The sequence below is a fragment of the Rhinoraja longicauda genome, chromosome 10 (genome assembly GCF_053455715.1).
Source record: "Rhinoraja longicauda isolate Sanriku21f chromosome 10, sRhiLon1.1, whole genome shotgun sequence".
Lineage (NCBI taxonomy): Eukaryota > Metazoa > Chordata > Chondrichthyes > Rajiformes > Arhynchobatidae > Rhinoraja > Rhinoraja longicauda.
Genome location: NC_135962.1, coordinates 41,724,308 through 41,740,706, shown reverse-complemented (window position 1 = coordinate 41,740,706; position 16,399 = coordinate 41,724,308). Strand labels below are relative to the sequence as shown.

The following is a 16,399-nucleotide window of genomic DNA, read 5'->3' as shown; positions in this document are numbered from 1 at the left end:
CCCATCCCCGAACTCTACCTCCGCTACATCGACGACTGCATTGGTGCTACCATGCAGAACTCACTGACTTCATACACTTCACCTCCAATTTCCATCCTGCCCTTAAATATACCTGGACTATCTCTGACATCTCCCTCCCGTTTCTGGACCTCACCATCTCCATCACAGGAGAAAAACTAGTGACGGACATTTACTACAAGCCCACCGACTCGCACAGCTATCTGGACTACACTTCTTCCCACCCGGTCCCCTGCAAAAAGTCTATCCCCTACTCCCAATTCCTCCGTCTGCGCCGCATCTGCGCCCGGGATGAGGTGTTTCAGACTAGGGCTTCCGAGATGTCCTCGTTTTTCAGAAAACCAGCATCTGCAGTTATTTTCTTATACTAGTGAAAGTACAGCATTCTTTTCTCTCAAAGTGAATGTATTTTGGATCGATTGAAGTTTTCCAGATTAAGATTGGCAAAATTGGAACAATAGACAATAGACAATAGGTGCAGGAGTAGGCCATTCAGCCCTTCGAGCCAGCACCGCCATTCAATGCGATCATGGCTGATCACTCTCAATCAGTACCCCGTTCCTGCCTTCTCCCCATACCCCCTCACTCCGCTATCCTTAAGAGCTCTATCCAGCTCTCTCTTGAAAGCATCCAACGAACTGGCCTCCACTGCCTTCTGAGGCAGAGAATTCCACACCTTCACCACTCTCTGACTGAAAAAGTTCTTCCTCATCTCCGTTCTAAATGGCCTACCCCTTATTCTTAAACTGTGGCCCCTTGTTCTGGACTCCCCCAACATTGGGAACATGTTTCCTGCCTCTAATGTGTCCAATCCCCTAATTATCTTATATGTTTCAATAAGATCCCCACTCATCCTTCTAAATTCCAGTGTATACAAGCCTAATTGCTCCAGCCTTTCAACATACGACAGTCCCGCCATTCCGGGAATCAACCTAGTGAACCTACGCTGCACGCCCTCAATAGCAAGAATATCCTTCCTCAAATTTGGAGACCAAAACTGCACACAGTACTCCAGGTGCGGTCTCACCAGGGCCGGGTACAACTGTAGAAGGACCTCTTTGCCCCTATACTCAACTCCTCTTGTTATGAAGGCCAACATTCCATTGGCTTTCTTCACTGCCTGCTGTACCTGCATGCTTCCTTTCAGTGACTGATGCACTAGGACACCCAGATCTCGTTGAACATCCCCTCTTCCTAACTTGACACCATTCAGATAATAATCTGCCTTTCTATTCTTACTTCCAAAGTGAATAACCTCACACTTATCTACATTAAACTGCATCTGCCATGTATCCGCCCACTCACACAACCTGTCCAAGTCACCCTGCAGCCTTATTGTATCTTCCTCACAATTCACACTACCCCCCAGCTTAGTATCATCTGCTAATGGTACTTTTAATCCCATCATCTAAGTCATTAATGTATATCGTAAATAGCTGGGGTCCCAGCACCGAACCTTGCGGTACCCCACTGGTCACTGCCTGCCATTCCGAAAGGGACCCATTTATCCCCACTCTTTGCTTTCTGTCTGTCAACCAATTTTCTATCCATGTCAGTACCCTACCCCCAATACCATGTGCTCTAATTTTGCCCACTAATCTCCTATGTGGGACCTTGTCGAAGGCTTTCTGAAAGTCGAGGTACACCACATCCACTGACTCTCCCCTGTCAATTTTCCTAGTTACATCCTCCAAAAATTCCAGTAGATGTGAAAGCTAACAATAGAGGTGAGATAGAGGTCAGGCATGATCTATCGGAATAATCTAAGATGTTGCTGTCACTCATTGAATTAAAAACCTGACTTTAAAATGGGAAACGTTTCGGGTTGAGACCCATCTTCAATGAGGTTAGTGTAAATGGCTGCTCAATGGTCCTCAGAAACTTGGACTGAAGAGTCTGTTTTTTGTGCAGAATTAAGTGAGAGGGGAAAGATTTAAGAGGAACCTGAGGGGCAACATTTTCACATAGAGTGGTGGGTATACGAGCTGCCAGAGGAGATAGTAAAAACAGGTACAATAACAACATTTTAAGACATTTCGACAGAAACATACACAAGAAAGGTTTAGAGAGATGTGGCCTAAAAGTGGGCAGGTGGAACTAGTGGAGATGGGACATCTTTGTCGCATTGTACAAGTTGGGCTAAAGGGCCTGAATCCGTGAGATGTAACACTATGACCAATCTCTTTGACTCTGTATATCTGGAGTGCAATTTTGTCTCCATATCTCTGCTTCAGAGTCAGTGCAGCACAAATTTATTTGATTAATTGATTGTTGCGGAAAATTGTAGTGTTTCATTGAAGATATTTCGATTGAGATGCTGAGAGATCGTTTCCTTTTGATTGTCCAGCTGGAACAGGCTAGAACAACTTGGAATAAATTGGGGGGGGGGGGGGGGGAGGGAGGGAATATCTAGTATTGTGATCACAATTTTTTTTTTTAATGCAGAAGGCTGCAAGTGTCTCAAATTCCTTATCTCAGACCATCTAATAATGTTCACATCAGAGTACCTTCAAGGTTCAATTATTGTTTTGGATATCCATTGTCTGGGCATGTGCAGTAGGACATGACAAGACAAGACTCAATGACACCTGATCTTTTGGAAAGATGGAGTACAGGGCCATTCAGCAATAATTCTGTTTCCTCTTGTGTCCTTGTCAATGTGACTATCACATAATGCTATATCAAATTAATGATGTAATAAATGAATAATTAGGTCATCCATTTATTCTCAAACTAAAGATTTGATCATGACCGAATCCAACCAAGAGAATGCTATTTGGCATGGTACTAATTGACATTACTTGAAATGTTTGGTAATCTGCTTGCACAGTGTGACAGCCTTATTTTTAGAAAAAGGCACAGCTAGATTGGCCATGAAGAGCTACAACTGATAATATTCACTTGCCGGTTGATGTTTTTCATGGGCATGTCTTGGTGCCAATCTCAGGTAGGATACAATTCATTTTTTTGTTTGAAGATCGGTACAAATTGAGACCATTTATCTCATTGTAGACAATAATGGGAGTTCACATAAGCTGATTGGTTGTAGTAGAGCCGTTAATAATGTTGGATCAAATCACATTTGATGTATCTTTGGCAAATTACTTCATTGTCGCTCTAGGGACATTTGGATCCTAATTCCCAAGGAGCAGTTGCTACAGCTTCAGCTGGAGTTCCAATTAAGGGTTTCAATGAGGAACATCTATTCATAAGTAGAATAACAAATGCTTTCCCCCCACCCCCCCCCCCCCCCCCCCCCAAAAAAACATACACATATGTGGGCGCACACACACACCCTATCTGTTTACCATCATTAAGCCATGCACATGGTGCTCAATGCTGACTTTAATAGCAGTGGCATACAGTCTAACCAGCAGATGTCCTGGCATTAATACAAGTACATTATTATTAATGATAAAGTAGACAATGCCCCAGCTGTGTAATATTTGCTTTGGCTGAGGAACCATTCTTCAGGGTGTTAATGGTAAAGTGTATAAGGGAACATTCAACTGTTAAACAAAGATTTATGACTTTTTACTTTTTTTTAGCAATGAAAGTTGGAAGAAAAATACCTGAGAAGGTAGAATTATGACATGTTAATTTTTTAGAAATTCAGTTTATATTTTGAATGCCAGTAAACCTTCAAGAGTCTCATCAGGCACCTGAGCAAAATGGCAACCCACAATTATTTACACAAAATACAGATGTGCATCATGGCATCAATAATGATCTAAAAGTAATGTATATCAAGTTTCTATGATCAGAAAATATTGCAAACCTATTGAGAAAACAATATGCTTCAATGATATACTGTGAACTGCAAAACATTGACTGCCAAAGCCATTAATTACTGGAGCATGTGATCAACATAATAGAAAGCACACATTTTTAAAAAGGGGACATTTTAATTATAAGCCCTGCTTTAAACCTTCCAACTCATTATAAGCCTTGTTGGTGATGATTATGAAAATTATGAAAAGCTGATTGTAATGTAGGCAGATGTGAGGTCACCCATTTTTGAACAAAGAACTTGCTAAGTGGAACAGTGGAAATCAAAAGCAGCTTGTGAATCCTGGTACAAAGATCATTGAAACAGCTTCAAGGTATAGAAAAAAAAATCAATAAAGCTAATAGATTGCTGGCTTTGCCTCTCAGGAGACTGGAACACACGAGGTTAAAAGTTATTTTGCTATTGTACAGATTGAACCCGAGCATTGTAAGAAATTCTAGGCACCACATGTTTAAAAACTCTGTATTGTCCTCTGAGGGAATGTAGTGTAGATTTATCACAATGATCCTTGAACTTCACAGACTATATTTCAAGTGATGATACAAAGTAGTATTGACCCTCCTGGATATAAGAGGGTTGAGCAATACTTTGATTAAGATTTTATGATCTTAAAGAGAACTTGTTGGGGAAATGGGGGGAACAAATATATTTCCATTGGCAAGGGAATGTAGGTGAGGAATCATAAATTTAAATTAAATATAGAACTAGGCTTTTTAGGACTGATGTTAGGAAACACTACTTAAGGCAAAGAATGGCTGACATTTAAAAAAATGTCCGCCATTGGCAATGGATGGTATGGCAGTCTTCGATTTAAAATGAACAATTTAATACATTTGGGCAACACCAGATGTGGTCATAGGTTAACCATGATTTTATTAAAATTCCATAATTCGAGCCACTGAATAATTTGTATAATTTCCCACATTTCCAATGTGTATTGCAGTAGAATTAATATGCATTTATTCCAAGGTGCAATATCCACCAGGACGTGAAATCCATAGACACTGCAACCCAGGTTACCTTAACTAACATTTATTTTTAATAGTGTGATGATCAGCTTTTACATTAGAAGAAGATGGAATGCGTTTGATAAACACTACGAGACCAGCATACATTAATAGAATACAGAATAGGAAGAAGTCACACACCATCTTGGCTTAGAAATATATTATTTTTCTGTTATCGTTGGGTTTAAATCCTGGATCCCTCTACAAACAGCATAGCAACAATTCCGAGAGGCTCTTCAATTCCTTGAGGGTAATTATGGATGGGAATGAATACTGGTTTTGCCAGGGACATCCATGAACCATAAATTCAAGACCAGGAATATTCCTGCAATTTATTGTTAAATTCTTCATTTGATACTTTTTATGGATTGCTTTTAAGAATCTTCCTCTTAAGTAACTCTCAAGAATGCAGCAAAGTCGTGAAGGGTGCAACTTTTACATTTTCTCATTTATATTTTAAAAGTTAAGTAGATTAATATGTTTTATTCACAAGTCTGGGAGTCTATGGTTTCTGTGGTTATCCAGTGATGTGTTTTGCTACAGATTAGTGACATTTTGAATCGATCCAAAATAGTTTTAGATGGATATTGATGTGAAAGATCCAATGTAACTTCAGAAATTCTGATCACTCATGCTCAGAACTTCACCCCTGGGGAAGACATGTTTTAAAATTGCCCAGTCAGATCACCTGACTATGTCTCCCCTATGTAAAAAATCAGGTTTCGTAATTGATTTTAAAAATTGGCACTGATTTGTACATCCTCGAGCAAATTAATTGAATCGTATATACTCTGATATAACAAATGAATATACATGTTGCAGGGCTACCTTTTATCTATTTTCATCGCAATATTATGGCATAGAACATTGAACAGTACAGCACAAGAAGGGGTCCTTCGGCCCACAATGACTGTGCTGAACATAATCTTAAAACCTTTACTTTTCTACCTGGACATAACCCATATTCCGCATTTCCTGCATATCCATAGGCCTATCCAAAAGCTTCTAAAATGTTTTCCTCGATCACTATCCCTGACAGTGCTTTCAAATTTCTTCCCCCTTAACCCTCTCACCCCAAGTCTATGATCTCTAGTTTTGGAATCCTCTACACTGGGAAGAAGACTGAGTGTTCACTTTATCCATGTCCCTCATGATAGAATTCAATAAGATCATTCCTCAGCCTCCTAAGCTCCAAAGTAAAATCGCCCAGGCCTATCTAAACTCTCCCTACAACTCAAGCCCGCAATCCCAAGTAACATCCTGGTGAATCTCTCTTGCACCCTTTCCAACATAATGACATTCCCCCTTTTGTTAGGCAACCAGCATACAGAACTCCAAGTGTGGTTTCATCAACGACTTATATAACTACTTATATAATCATGATGTGCCAGCCTTTGCACCCAATACCCTTCCCAATAAAGACAAGCAAGCCAAAGGCCAACCACCACACTGTCCAGCTCACTCGCCACTTTCAGGAAACCATCTACCTGTACCCCTGGATCTCTCTAACATTGTGTAACAATGTCACATTCTGATCGGTGATCTGAACCATTCAAACAGTAATTCTGTCATATTTACTGTTGAAGTCCAGCCTTTGTTTGATTTACCAAATTTCAACACCTCACATGTCATTTGCCATTCCTTGATAACATAACATAACATAACAAAACTTTATTGTCACTCGGCACAACACCGAACGAAATTTCAGCAGTCACAGCAAAAAAAGAAAAGAACAGGACACACGACCCCAACACAAACATCCATCACAGTGACTCCAAACACCCCCTCACTGTGATGGAGGCAACAAAACTTCCCCTCTCCTCCCCCCGCATCCACGGACAGACAGCTCGACCCCTACCGAGGCAACCGACACGCACAGCCCCCGCAAGGGGATGGAAGGCCCCCCGGCCGAGCCGCCCCGGGCACTGAAACGTCCCGTGGCCGCACCGGGCGATGTTAAGTCCAGCGGCCGAGCCGCACCGGGCACCGAAACGTCCCGCGGCCGAGCCGCACCGGGCACCGAAACGTCCCACGGCCGAGCCGCACCGGGCACTGAAACGTCCCGCAGCCGAGCCGCGCCGGGCACTGAAACGTCCCGCAGCCGAGCCGCACCGGGCACTGAAACGTCCCGCAGCCGAGCCGCGCCGGCGATGTTAAGTCCCGCAGCCGAGCTGCACCGGGCACTGAAACGTCCCGCGTCCGAGCCGCACCGGCGATGTTAAGTCCAGCGGCCGAGCCGCGCCGGGCGATGGAAGGCCCCGCGGGTGAGCTGCGCCCCGGGGAAGAGACCTAATAAAAGAAAGGTTTCCCCCGCCCCACCCCCCCCCCCCCCCCCCCAACACACCCACCCCCCCCACACATACACAGCCAAAAACAGAAACAAAAAACCATCCCAACACCGACACAAACAAAAAAAAACAAAAAAAAGACAAACAGACTGCCAGAGAGCCGCAGCCGTTAGGGGCAGCCAACTCCTCCCATGTGCAAAGATCCACCTTTCCATCTAATCTACCATAGTAAACTTGGATACCCTGCCTCAGTATCCATTATACCACCAATTTTGGCATCAACTGCAAATTTAGTAACATTGTTAATTACATTATCAATGTAAATAACCAACAACAGCACTCATCCCTGCGGAACTGGTCACAGGTCTCCAATTAGAAAAGCAACCCTTTAACTCCTTTCTCCGAGCCAACTTTAAATCCAGCAAGCTAACTCACCTAGCATTCCATGCAAACTGGAATCTGGGGTGGCAGAGTGCCTGGCATCTCCTTACACAATTCCAATTTGAGACAGGATAATGTCATTTTGATGATATGTATTTAGAGTTTAAGGGGTTATTGTGTGTCGCTGTTCAGGCTCATAAAAATGTTAGAATAACCAATGGAAAGCTAGATATTACACTAGCTTGTTAGGGAGGATTAGGCTGATGATGTAAATCATAATCATTATATTAAAGAGCTATACATTGGCTCAGTAATTTAATATTGAGGACTATTATGAGTATTCGGGAAAAACACAATTGGTGATGAGAGATGCAAAAGACTGCGGATGCTGGAATTTTGAGCAAAAATATGCCGGAAGAACTTGGCGTGCCAGACAGACTGTTCTCCAGTCTGAAGAAGGACCCCAATCTGAAATGTCATCTGTCCATTTCCTTCTGTCGATGCTGCTTGGCCTACTGTGTTCTTCCAGAACTTTGTTTTTTGGTGCTAGTTAGTGGTGAATATTTCATGGATGATGAACACTGTCATGATCCAGCTGAGGCAAAGGGTAATCATTTGTTGCCATGTGGTAGGATGAATAATGAAGTAAGTGACTGTTTCAGCATTTGAAGGGGGGGGTGGGGAGGGCGATGAAAGCCAATAGACTGAGTTGGACAAAGTGAAGACTTCTGGGCTTATTCGTCCTTTTAAGGAATCAGCATGAAATCGGGCTGCTGTTCATCTTACATTGGCCATAACAGGCCTTCTTTTCATCAAGGGTGTGTTGTCATTCTTCCTTAATGACAGCGTAGTGAAGAGCAATCTGGCCATCTGATCCCAGCATTTTAAACCCCTCCAGACCTGTCAAGGCAGCAAGAGCTTCCCACATTAATCAGATGCTGCCAGCTGCTTTGCATTCATGCAGATTTCACACACATGATATTCCCTTTTAATATTTAGTTCATGTCACTAAACATTTGCAAGTAATCCATTTTGCCAGCCTTTTGGTAACTATCGACTGATGGGCAATTGTTAGTCCTTTATTCTTGTGTATTTTCCTGTTAATATTCAAGTATATATTTTCCAATAAATTATTCACTTAAATTATAATTTAACTTTCAGCTTTTTGCTAACCAAATTTTGTTTTAAAAATCTCTTGCCCATAGCCATATCAAGAGCTTCTTTTTGTACACAATGCAATTCTGAGTTGGTATTTTATTACTAATGACTCTTTTCCTATGATAAATGAGACTTTAAGTAAATTGATTTATGTGAGTATTCAAGTGATAAATGATTTCATGCTAAAAATATGATGTTTGAAATTTGGTGTGTGCTGTCAGGTTAAACGAGCTATTGCCATGCAAGTTTATATTGCATTATATTTTTACCAGTAAGGCATGGACGTCAGAATAAAATGAAATATATAATAAACCATCACTTATTAATCTCAGTGAAGGAGAGCAATAGTTATTGAGGCTCATTCCATACATTTCAAGAATGAATTGCGAGCAAATTAACAGGAGGTGAACAAAAAAATGATATTCTCCTTTTGTAAACCAGCATCTGCAGTTCCTTGTGGCTCCTGATGATATTCCAATTTCTTTTACGAGCTTGGTAATTGAATGTACAGAGAAAGAAAGTAAAATGAAATAAAATATATTGAAATAATTGGGGCTATAGGATGATAAATCATACATCTTAAATTAACAATTAGAACTTAAAAATCAAGGAAAATCTATATAATAATGAAAACTAGAAATAGAATTGGAAGAACATTCTTACTTTAGTGTTACAGCTGATCACTGGAGAAACTCTTTAAGATGTAGAAATGTTGATGAGCTACTGATTTATTTAAGTCGTTCTAAAATCCTTTGTGACAAACTGAGTAATGAAAAGTTTTGCATATATTATACATTGAATTTTATCTGTGCACTCCTAGTTTGGATATATACACAGCACAGTATTGCCCTTATAATATTCTGACATGCAATGACTAGGCTGGTTTCCAAAATTATATCAGCTATTGTGTTGTCATGTGTGGCTTTTTCTCCTTCTTTTCTTTGCTTACATCTATATATGTTGATTTCAGTGAAGTGGAATAGAGTTCCCTGAACAACAATCAGTTTATTTTGAGGAGAAATGTTGGTATATAAAATTATAAGAGACATAGAGTAGATGGTCATAATCCTTTGCCCAAGACAGGAGTATCAAAAACAAGAGGCCATAATTTTAAGTGAGAAGAAAGAGTTTCACAAGAGATTTAGGGGAGGGATTTTTTGTACAGAGTTTTGATATTTGCAACTTGCTGCCAGTGCTGGTGGAGTCAGATACAATCACTACGTTTAACCACCAGCTAGATATTTTAATATCCACGTCATGAAAGAATACAGGCAAATGAGAAAGGGCCCCTTTCTATGCTGTACAACTTTAGACTACACTGTGACCCACTTTGAGAATAACTGAGAACTTCTCTCAGGATAAAATCTGTCTTTGGAAATTTTCTGTCGCATTATCAATTCCCCACTGACCTGATGATTTATTTCAAATGCTACTCCCAACAACTTCATCTAGGAGAGATTCCTGTGAATCTAGAGGATCGACACTTCAAAGAAACCTCAATACCCACATTTACTTTTAAACTCTGCTTAAGAGGCCATTTGAACAAAATGTCAATGTTGGATTAAGTGCGGAATTGAAAATCATAATCACTTTTGTCACTGTTCCATGTTTTTCGCTTTCTTTATAGAAGTTACAGAAGGAATGCGTATTAGCTCAACAGGTTTTGAAGAGTATAATCCCGATATGTTCGCAGCAAGAGGAATTCCAAGCTTTGAGCCTCATTGTATGATCAGCTCAGATTCAGGAATAGAGATGACACCTGGGGATACTATTGATTTGGCCAAAACATTTGTGGATCCCATAAGATCAGAGAAGGTAGAATTCCAAAACTATATTGATCTATGCCATTCTGGTGAATCAAAAGCTCAGGACTTAGACAAGGCATACTGGGAAGAAAAGATGATCCCTTTTGTAGATGACACAGAAGCCTCCTCGGAAATTATGAAAAAGTCAACAGAGGAGGCAAAATTAATAGAAGAAATAAGCCCCAGCTTGAGCCCTGAGGAACCAACAACAGCGCCATATGTGGAAGAACCTTCAGATGAAGATATTTCAGAGAAGTGGGAAATGGGGGACACCCAACAGAGTACTCGCATGACTGTTGAATGCTCGGTGGCAGCCCAAGTTATGCTCACTGAGATAGAAACCATAGTAGATCCCAATAGTTGGAACAAATCACAGCATGAACAAGAGACTAAACCAAAGCAAGGATCCGACCTAGTACCAACTGTGACTGTATCAGAACCTGATGACGACAGCCCAATCTCACAAACACCTACTCCCTCAAGTTCAGGTAACAATTGGTTACGTGAGTTACAACAATAGGTTGGCAATGTTCATATACTTGTGTGTATCATTTGTCTTTTCATTATATTATAGTAATTGTATTGTCTGTATATTTAACATTCCATTCGGTTGCTTTTCTTTTATTTGCCAAATTGATGTCGAAAACTTTTGAGTTGGTGTCATCCTGTAGCCTTTACATATAATTTGCAGCAGGGTTTCTGTTTCTGAATTACCCGCCCAATTAATGCAGTTTTACCAGCAGGATGGAAAAGGAATTGTAATAAAATTTGTCTCTGACAGCCAAATGCGAAAAAAAGCATGTCAATTGTGAATTTCTAGAGGGAAGACTATATTCATATTTGTACTTTAGAAAATTGGCTTGTAGTGTTTGATGCACGGCTGGTGAAAGTACAGTTTTAAACTGCACGTTATGGATCTCAGTCAATAATTTGTTGTTCACCCATTCTTGCTTTTTCTTATCTTTTCCTCATGATGATTTCCCATTATTTATAAAGAGGGATTATATTGAATAATTAATAAAACCTACCTGTCTGCCTTTCTCCCTATCTTCTCTTATTCTGTTACTCTCAGTCTCAGGGGTGTCTGAATAGATCAGTTAACTGCCATCAAACCACTGACCATAATTTATATTTGGGCATACTAGTGGATTTAACCTATTAAAATTATTTGGTTAATCTCTGACACAATCATATTTAATTCTGCTGTTGCATCTCAGCAAGGCTACCAAATTAATTCCTCCTTTACCAATACTCGTCATCAGAACCATCAGAAAGACAAGTGCTTCTAAAAAACTTATGAGAACTTAGCTATCTTGAGTCAAATTGTTAATATAAAATGCAGTATAGAAATTATTTTATTTTGAACAGGCCAGAATGTGTCCGGATTTTCCATCTTTGCAAAGATTTATGTTCTTAGCCCTTCTTTATAGTTTATCCATCATTTTGCCATTTCAATATGATCTATTTTCTCCAGCAACAATGTTCCACCAGACTGTGTATTGACATCCACAATCCCAAGCAAATAGTTAGAAGTTTTACATGTAATCGTATCAAAAATCAACATAGTTTGTTTCAGGCCTTTTTGTTTCAAGATAATGTGCACTAATCTAATTTTCGCTGATTGAACGAGGAAGATTGTGATTAGGTGAATAAATAGCTTCATCTTTTATTTAGTTGCATACGGGAATGTATGCAACATTTTATTTGGAAAAAAAACATTCATCACATTGCTTCTTTCTGATTGCACTTTTTCAGACTGTAAAAACTCAATTCTCTGATTTTCTTTTTCAATCTGGTCTCTTTTCCCTGTGATTCTTGTGTGAGGTGTGATGGTTATTGGCAGAAATTTGAATCCTGCAGTGGTCCACCAGCTTGCTTGCCCATTTCATAGTTCACGGCAAATTTTAGGTCACGCTCTGGTCTGTTCATAATATATAGCATTATTTATTGTGATGGGCCTTGCATCTTTGATTTATAAATAGTGTTATTTATGTGGTGCTACAATGAATCCAATGTTATTTTAGCTTTCATTTCCCTTCATTATTTGGTGGCAGTTTGTAAATGAGAAAATGATCATTTCTTGATTTATATCACTACTGGTCACTCTGCAGCCTACTGCTGGCATTAATAGCGACCCTGTCAATTTATATGTAATTTTATGAGTAATCAAAATCATGCCTGCAATATCTGGTAGGACACCACTAAATAAGATCTAAGATCGTAGTCAATTAGGTATTTAAGTTTTTACAGGCTGAAGAACTGTAAATAAACAATAAGATTACAGAGAAAGTCACATTTGGAATAACCAGTAGGTGATGTCCTACTGTGGGGGAAAAAAAAGGCACAAAGTGTTGGAGTAACTCAGCAGTGAAGAAAAAGAAGAGTGGTGGATTTTTGGAAATGTGTTCAGGATAACTTCCTTAACCAATGTGTTAATGGCTCAGCTGGGAAGAAGAGAAATTAGAATGAGGAGAGCTGGATCTGGTGTTGGAGAATGAAGTAGGCCAAATGTTACTGGATGAATATTTGCTGAGAGTGATCATTGTATTATATAGGAAAAATAACTGCAGATGCTGGTACAAATCGAAGGTATCACAAAATGCTGGTGTAACTCAGCAGGTCAGGCAGCATCTAGGAGAGAGGGGATGGGTGACTTTTCGGGTCGAGACCCTTCTTCTATTATATGTTTTAGGTTAGCATTGGAGTGGAGCATGGCACAATTTGAAGTACATGATAGAGGGATGGAAGAGAAAGTAGCTGGGTTGACAGAATCTCAAATATAACCATGAGATCTTTGTGATCAATGAGGAAGAAAATAAAGCTGCTGGCCTAGTCTGAGGAGGTAGAGTATAAGTTGAGACAAAATAAGATGTTTGATGAATGTCAGGTCAATTCCTTAAGCGAGAACCTAATTAAATGCAGTTAATTGGAAGGAGAAAATGTTGGGAAAGAGAGGACACGAAAACTGAATGCAATTAACATAAAAGGGAACTTGAAAATCAGAATGCATATGGAAAGCAACATGAAAAGGAGAATGAGATTTATTGGAGGCAAAAAATAAAATATTTGCTTCTAAAGATGCATGGTAAGACTCAAATGCTTCTTGAACACTTTCCATCTCAGTTTTCTGAGGAAGGATATGTTAATAAAATGTCAATAGGAGCAGCACTGGCAGTGGTAATGGATGGAGTGAGATTGGATAGGGCGGTTTTACTGTATAGACTGGTTATACTTGACTATGTACTGTAAGTCACAGGGCTTTTATCACAGTTTGCTAAAGAACATGGGTTTAAAGACAGTGGAATAGTTTGGAATAGTCTTTCAATTTTCGTGGGTATGGATGGGTACCAGAAAATTGAAATAAACTGAGTGAGAATATTTTTAACTAAATGCAGTCAGTTCAACATCCAATGCTGAGGAAGCTTTTAGGAATAGTAACTTGGGAAAAAGTAACAGGTATTTTAATTCATAACAGAGAGCCAGCACAAATTAATAACTGGCAGATTATATTTGACAAACCTAATTGTATTTTTTAATGAATTAATATGGCTAATGTAGGACAATAGTGGATATTATCTATACATTACAATGTAAAAGATTGATTAATAAAATTGTCATTGTTAGCTAAAATCAAATTGGCATAGGGACAGAACAGTGGGTCACGGTAACTCATTTTTCAAACTAGGTGCAGTGTACAGTAGCGTTCCCTAGCCGCCAATGTGGGATCGCATCAGACATCCATCAGACAAGTTACAGGGATGCAGGGATTTTAGTAGCAAGGATAGTTACAGGGATTTTAGTAGCAAGGATAGATCTGAAAAACTATTTCATTTTTCCTTACAGCTGTGGTCATCAAGTCACAGAGCATGGACATGGGTTATTTCACCCAACTCATCCTTGCCAAGCAAGATGCTCCATCCAAGCTAGTCCCATTTACGTGCATTCAGCCCATAGCCCTCTAAACCTGTCCTATCCATCCACCTGTTCAAATGTTTTTACTGTTCCCACCTCAACTACTGGCAACTCATTTCATATACTCACCGGCCTCTGTTTGAAATGATTGCCCCTCAGGTTCCTGTTAAATCTTTCCCCTGTAACCTATGTCTTCAAGTTCATGAAACCCCTTCCTCGGGATAAAAGCTGTATTTACCATACCTATTCCCTTTATGATTTTTTTACATCTCTATAATAACACCCCTCAGTCTCCTGTTCTTCAAGGAATAAAGTCATATCCAGCTGAAACTCACCCTCTAGTTCAGTCCCTCGTCCTGGAAACATCATCGTAAATCTTCTCTGCACTCTTTCCAGCTTAATGACCAAAGCTGAACGTGATAAATAATATTGGGGTTTAAGATTATGACAGGATTATTGGAGGTATAGGCGATGGTACAAAAATTGGGAGCAAAGATTTAAGGAGACCCAAGGCTGCAGATGTTGGTATTTGTAGCAAAAACAGACTGCTGGAGGAACTCAGTGGGTCAGGCAGCATTAATGGAGGGAAATTGACAGTCAATACGTTGGGTCAAGAGTTATGACCTCGGGTAAGAGATACATTGGAGATGTTAGAAAGGACATTTTTGGAGTGGTAATCTCCGGTGATGATCAATGCGTTTAGAAGGAAGCTGAAGGTAAATTTACCTTGAGGTAAATAAACTTAGAACTGCAGAGCTAGACAATAGAATTATCTGGATGGCTTTCTGAATGGCATTGAGTTCTATTATTTTGATGGCAACAATTTGAAGTGCAATGGAAATAAAAGACGGGTTTACCACCCCTCTGATCTAGTTTTACTATCTCTAGTCTAGTATTCTGTCAATATTCAATGGAGTTTTAGTAATATCATTTTGATTGTGTGATAATATGCTTTTGAAACAAGTTAAAGCAACAATGCTCACGGAGCATATTTTCTGTCCGCATTTATTATTGCAGAAGAATCTGATTCGCAGATTGAAGCTGCTTACCATTTTCTGGAGGACGAACATCCCTCTACTCGCAAGACTTCAGAGCAAATGCAGTGTTTTACTTCAAATGCATCATCTGAAAAGACATCCACAAGTGATACCTTAGAGAAACTAGATGAGTTTGATCAGAATTTGCCTCAACTACCGACAACAACCTTAGACCTTGATGCCAGCAGTGCTGAATCTGGAGATTCTGAAATAGAGGTAGTGCCAGATGAGTTGCTCTCAGTTGAAGAAGCTGAAGCTTGCAGCTATATGACATTCAGACAGGTTGGTGGAGCTTCACCTTCTTCTGTTTCTTCCGTCCAGTACAGCATTCTGAGGGAGGAACGTGAAGCTGAGCTTGACAGCGAGCTTATCATAGATCCATATGATGCATCATCAGCATCTGAAGAAAGTGTCCAAAGGGAACAAGACTCCCCATTGAAAATTGATATTATGGGAAGAGGATCTGACGAGAAGGCCCTAAAAATGGACGAACAGCAAGAATCAGAGTTTCAATTGAGTCAGTCAGTTGAGTATGCTGTGTCCCAAGTTTTCAAAGGTACAAATGGAAAAGATACAGCCACAACTGAACCCCCCAGCCCTCCAAATTACTCAGCATCCTTCGTTACACCTGAGGTTGTGGTTGAAGAGCTATATCCTGAGGAGGTCTCTGAAGAAACAGCAAGAAAAATAATTGCTAGCAAATCCACAGATGGAGACGAGGCAAGAAAGGATTTGTGGAGCAGCCAGCCCATTCCTTCTGAACCGTTTCTGCTGGTATTAAATAAGAAAACAGGTAATTTAAGACATCACATTTATATTATTTAATTTTTAATTATCTGCAATTTCCATTAATTTGAAACTCTGTTTACCACTTTCATTTTTCTTGTAGAGATATTAAGAAATATTACTGCTTGATTTTGGGTTCCAGGTTGAATTAATTAATATCTTTTATTTACCGTTATTTTCGTTGACTGGAGATTGGATAGGAATCCACTCTAACCAC

At 39.7% G+C, this 16,399-nt stretch overlaps 1 protein-coding gene across 4 annotated transcripts in view; it reads left to right on the top strand.

The window, feature by feature from the left end:
* The window catches only part of rtn1a (reticulon 1a), a 128,562-nt gene that overhangs the window by 51,317 nt on the left and 60,846 nt on the right, over positions 1-16,399 (top strand). The window contains exons 3-4 of one of the 4 annotated variants that reach the window (XM_078406744.1): positions 10,270-10,935; positions 15,377-16,189. The exons of 2 other annotated variants lie outside the window; for them this stretch is intronic. In XM_078406744.1, the coding sequence (XP_078262870.1) occupies positions 10,270-10,935; positions 15,377-16,189 (1,479 nt within the window). The remainder of the gene's footprint in view (positions 1-10,269; positions 10,936-15,376; positions 16,190-16,399) is intronic. One more of the 4 variants, XM_078406745.1, reaches the window with a different exon arrangement.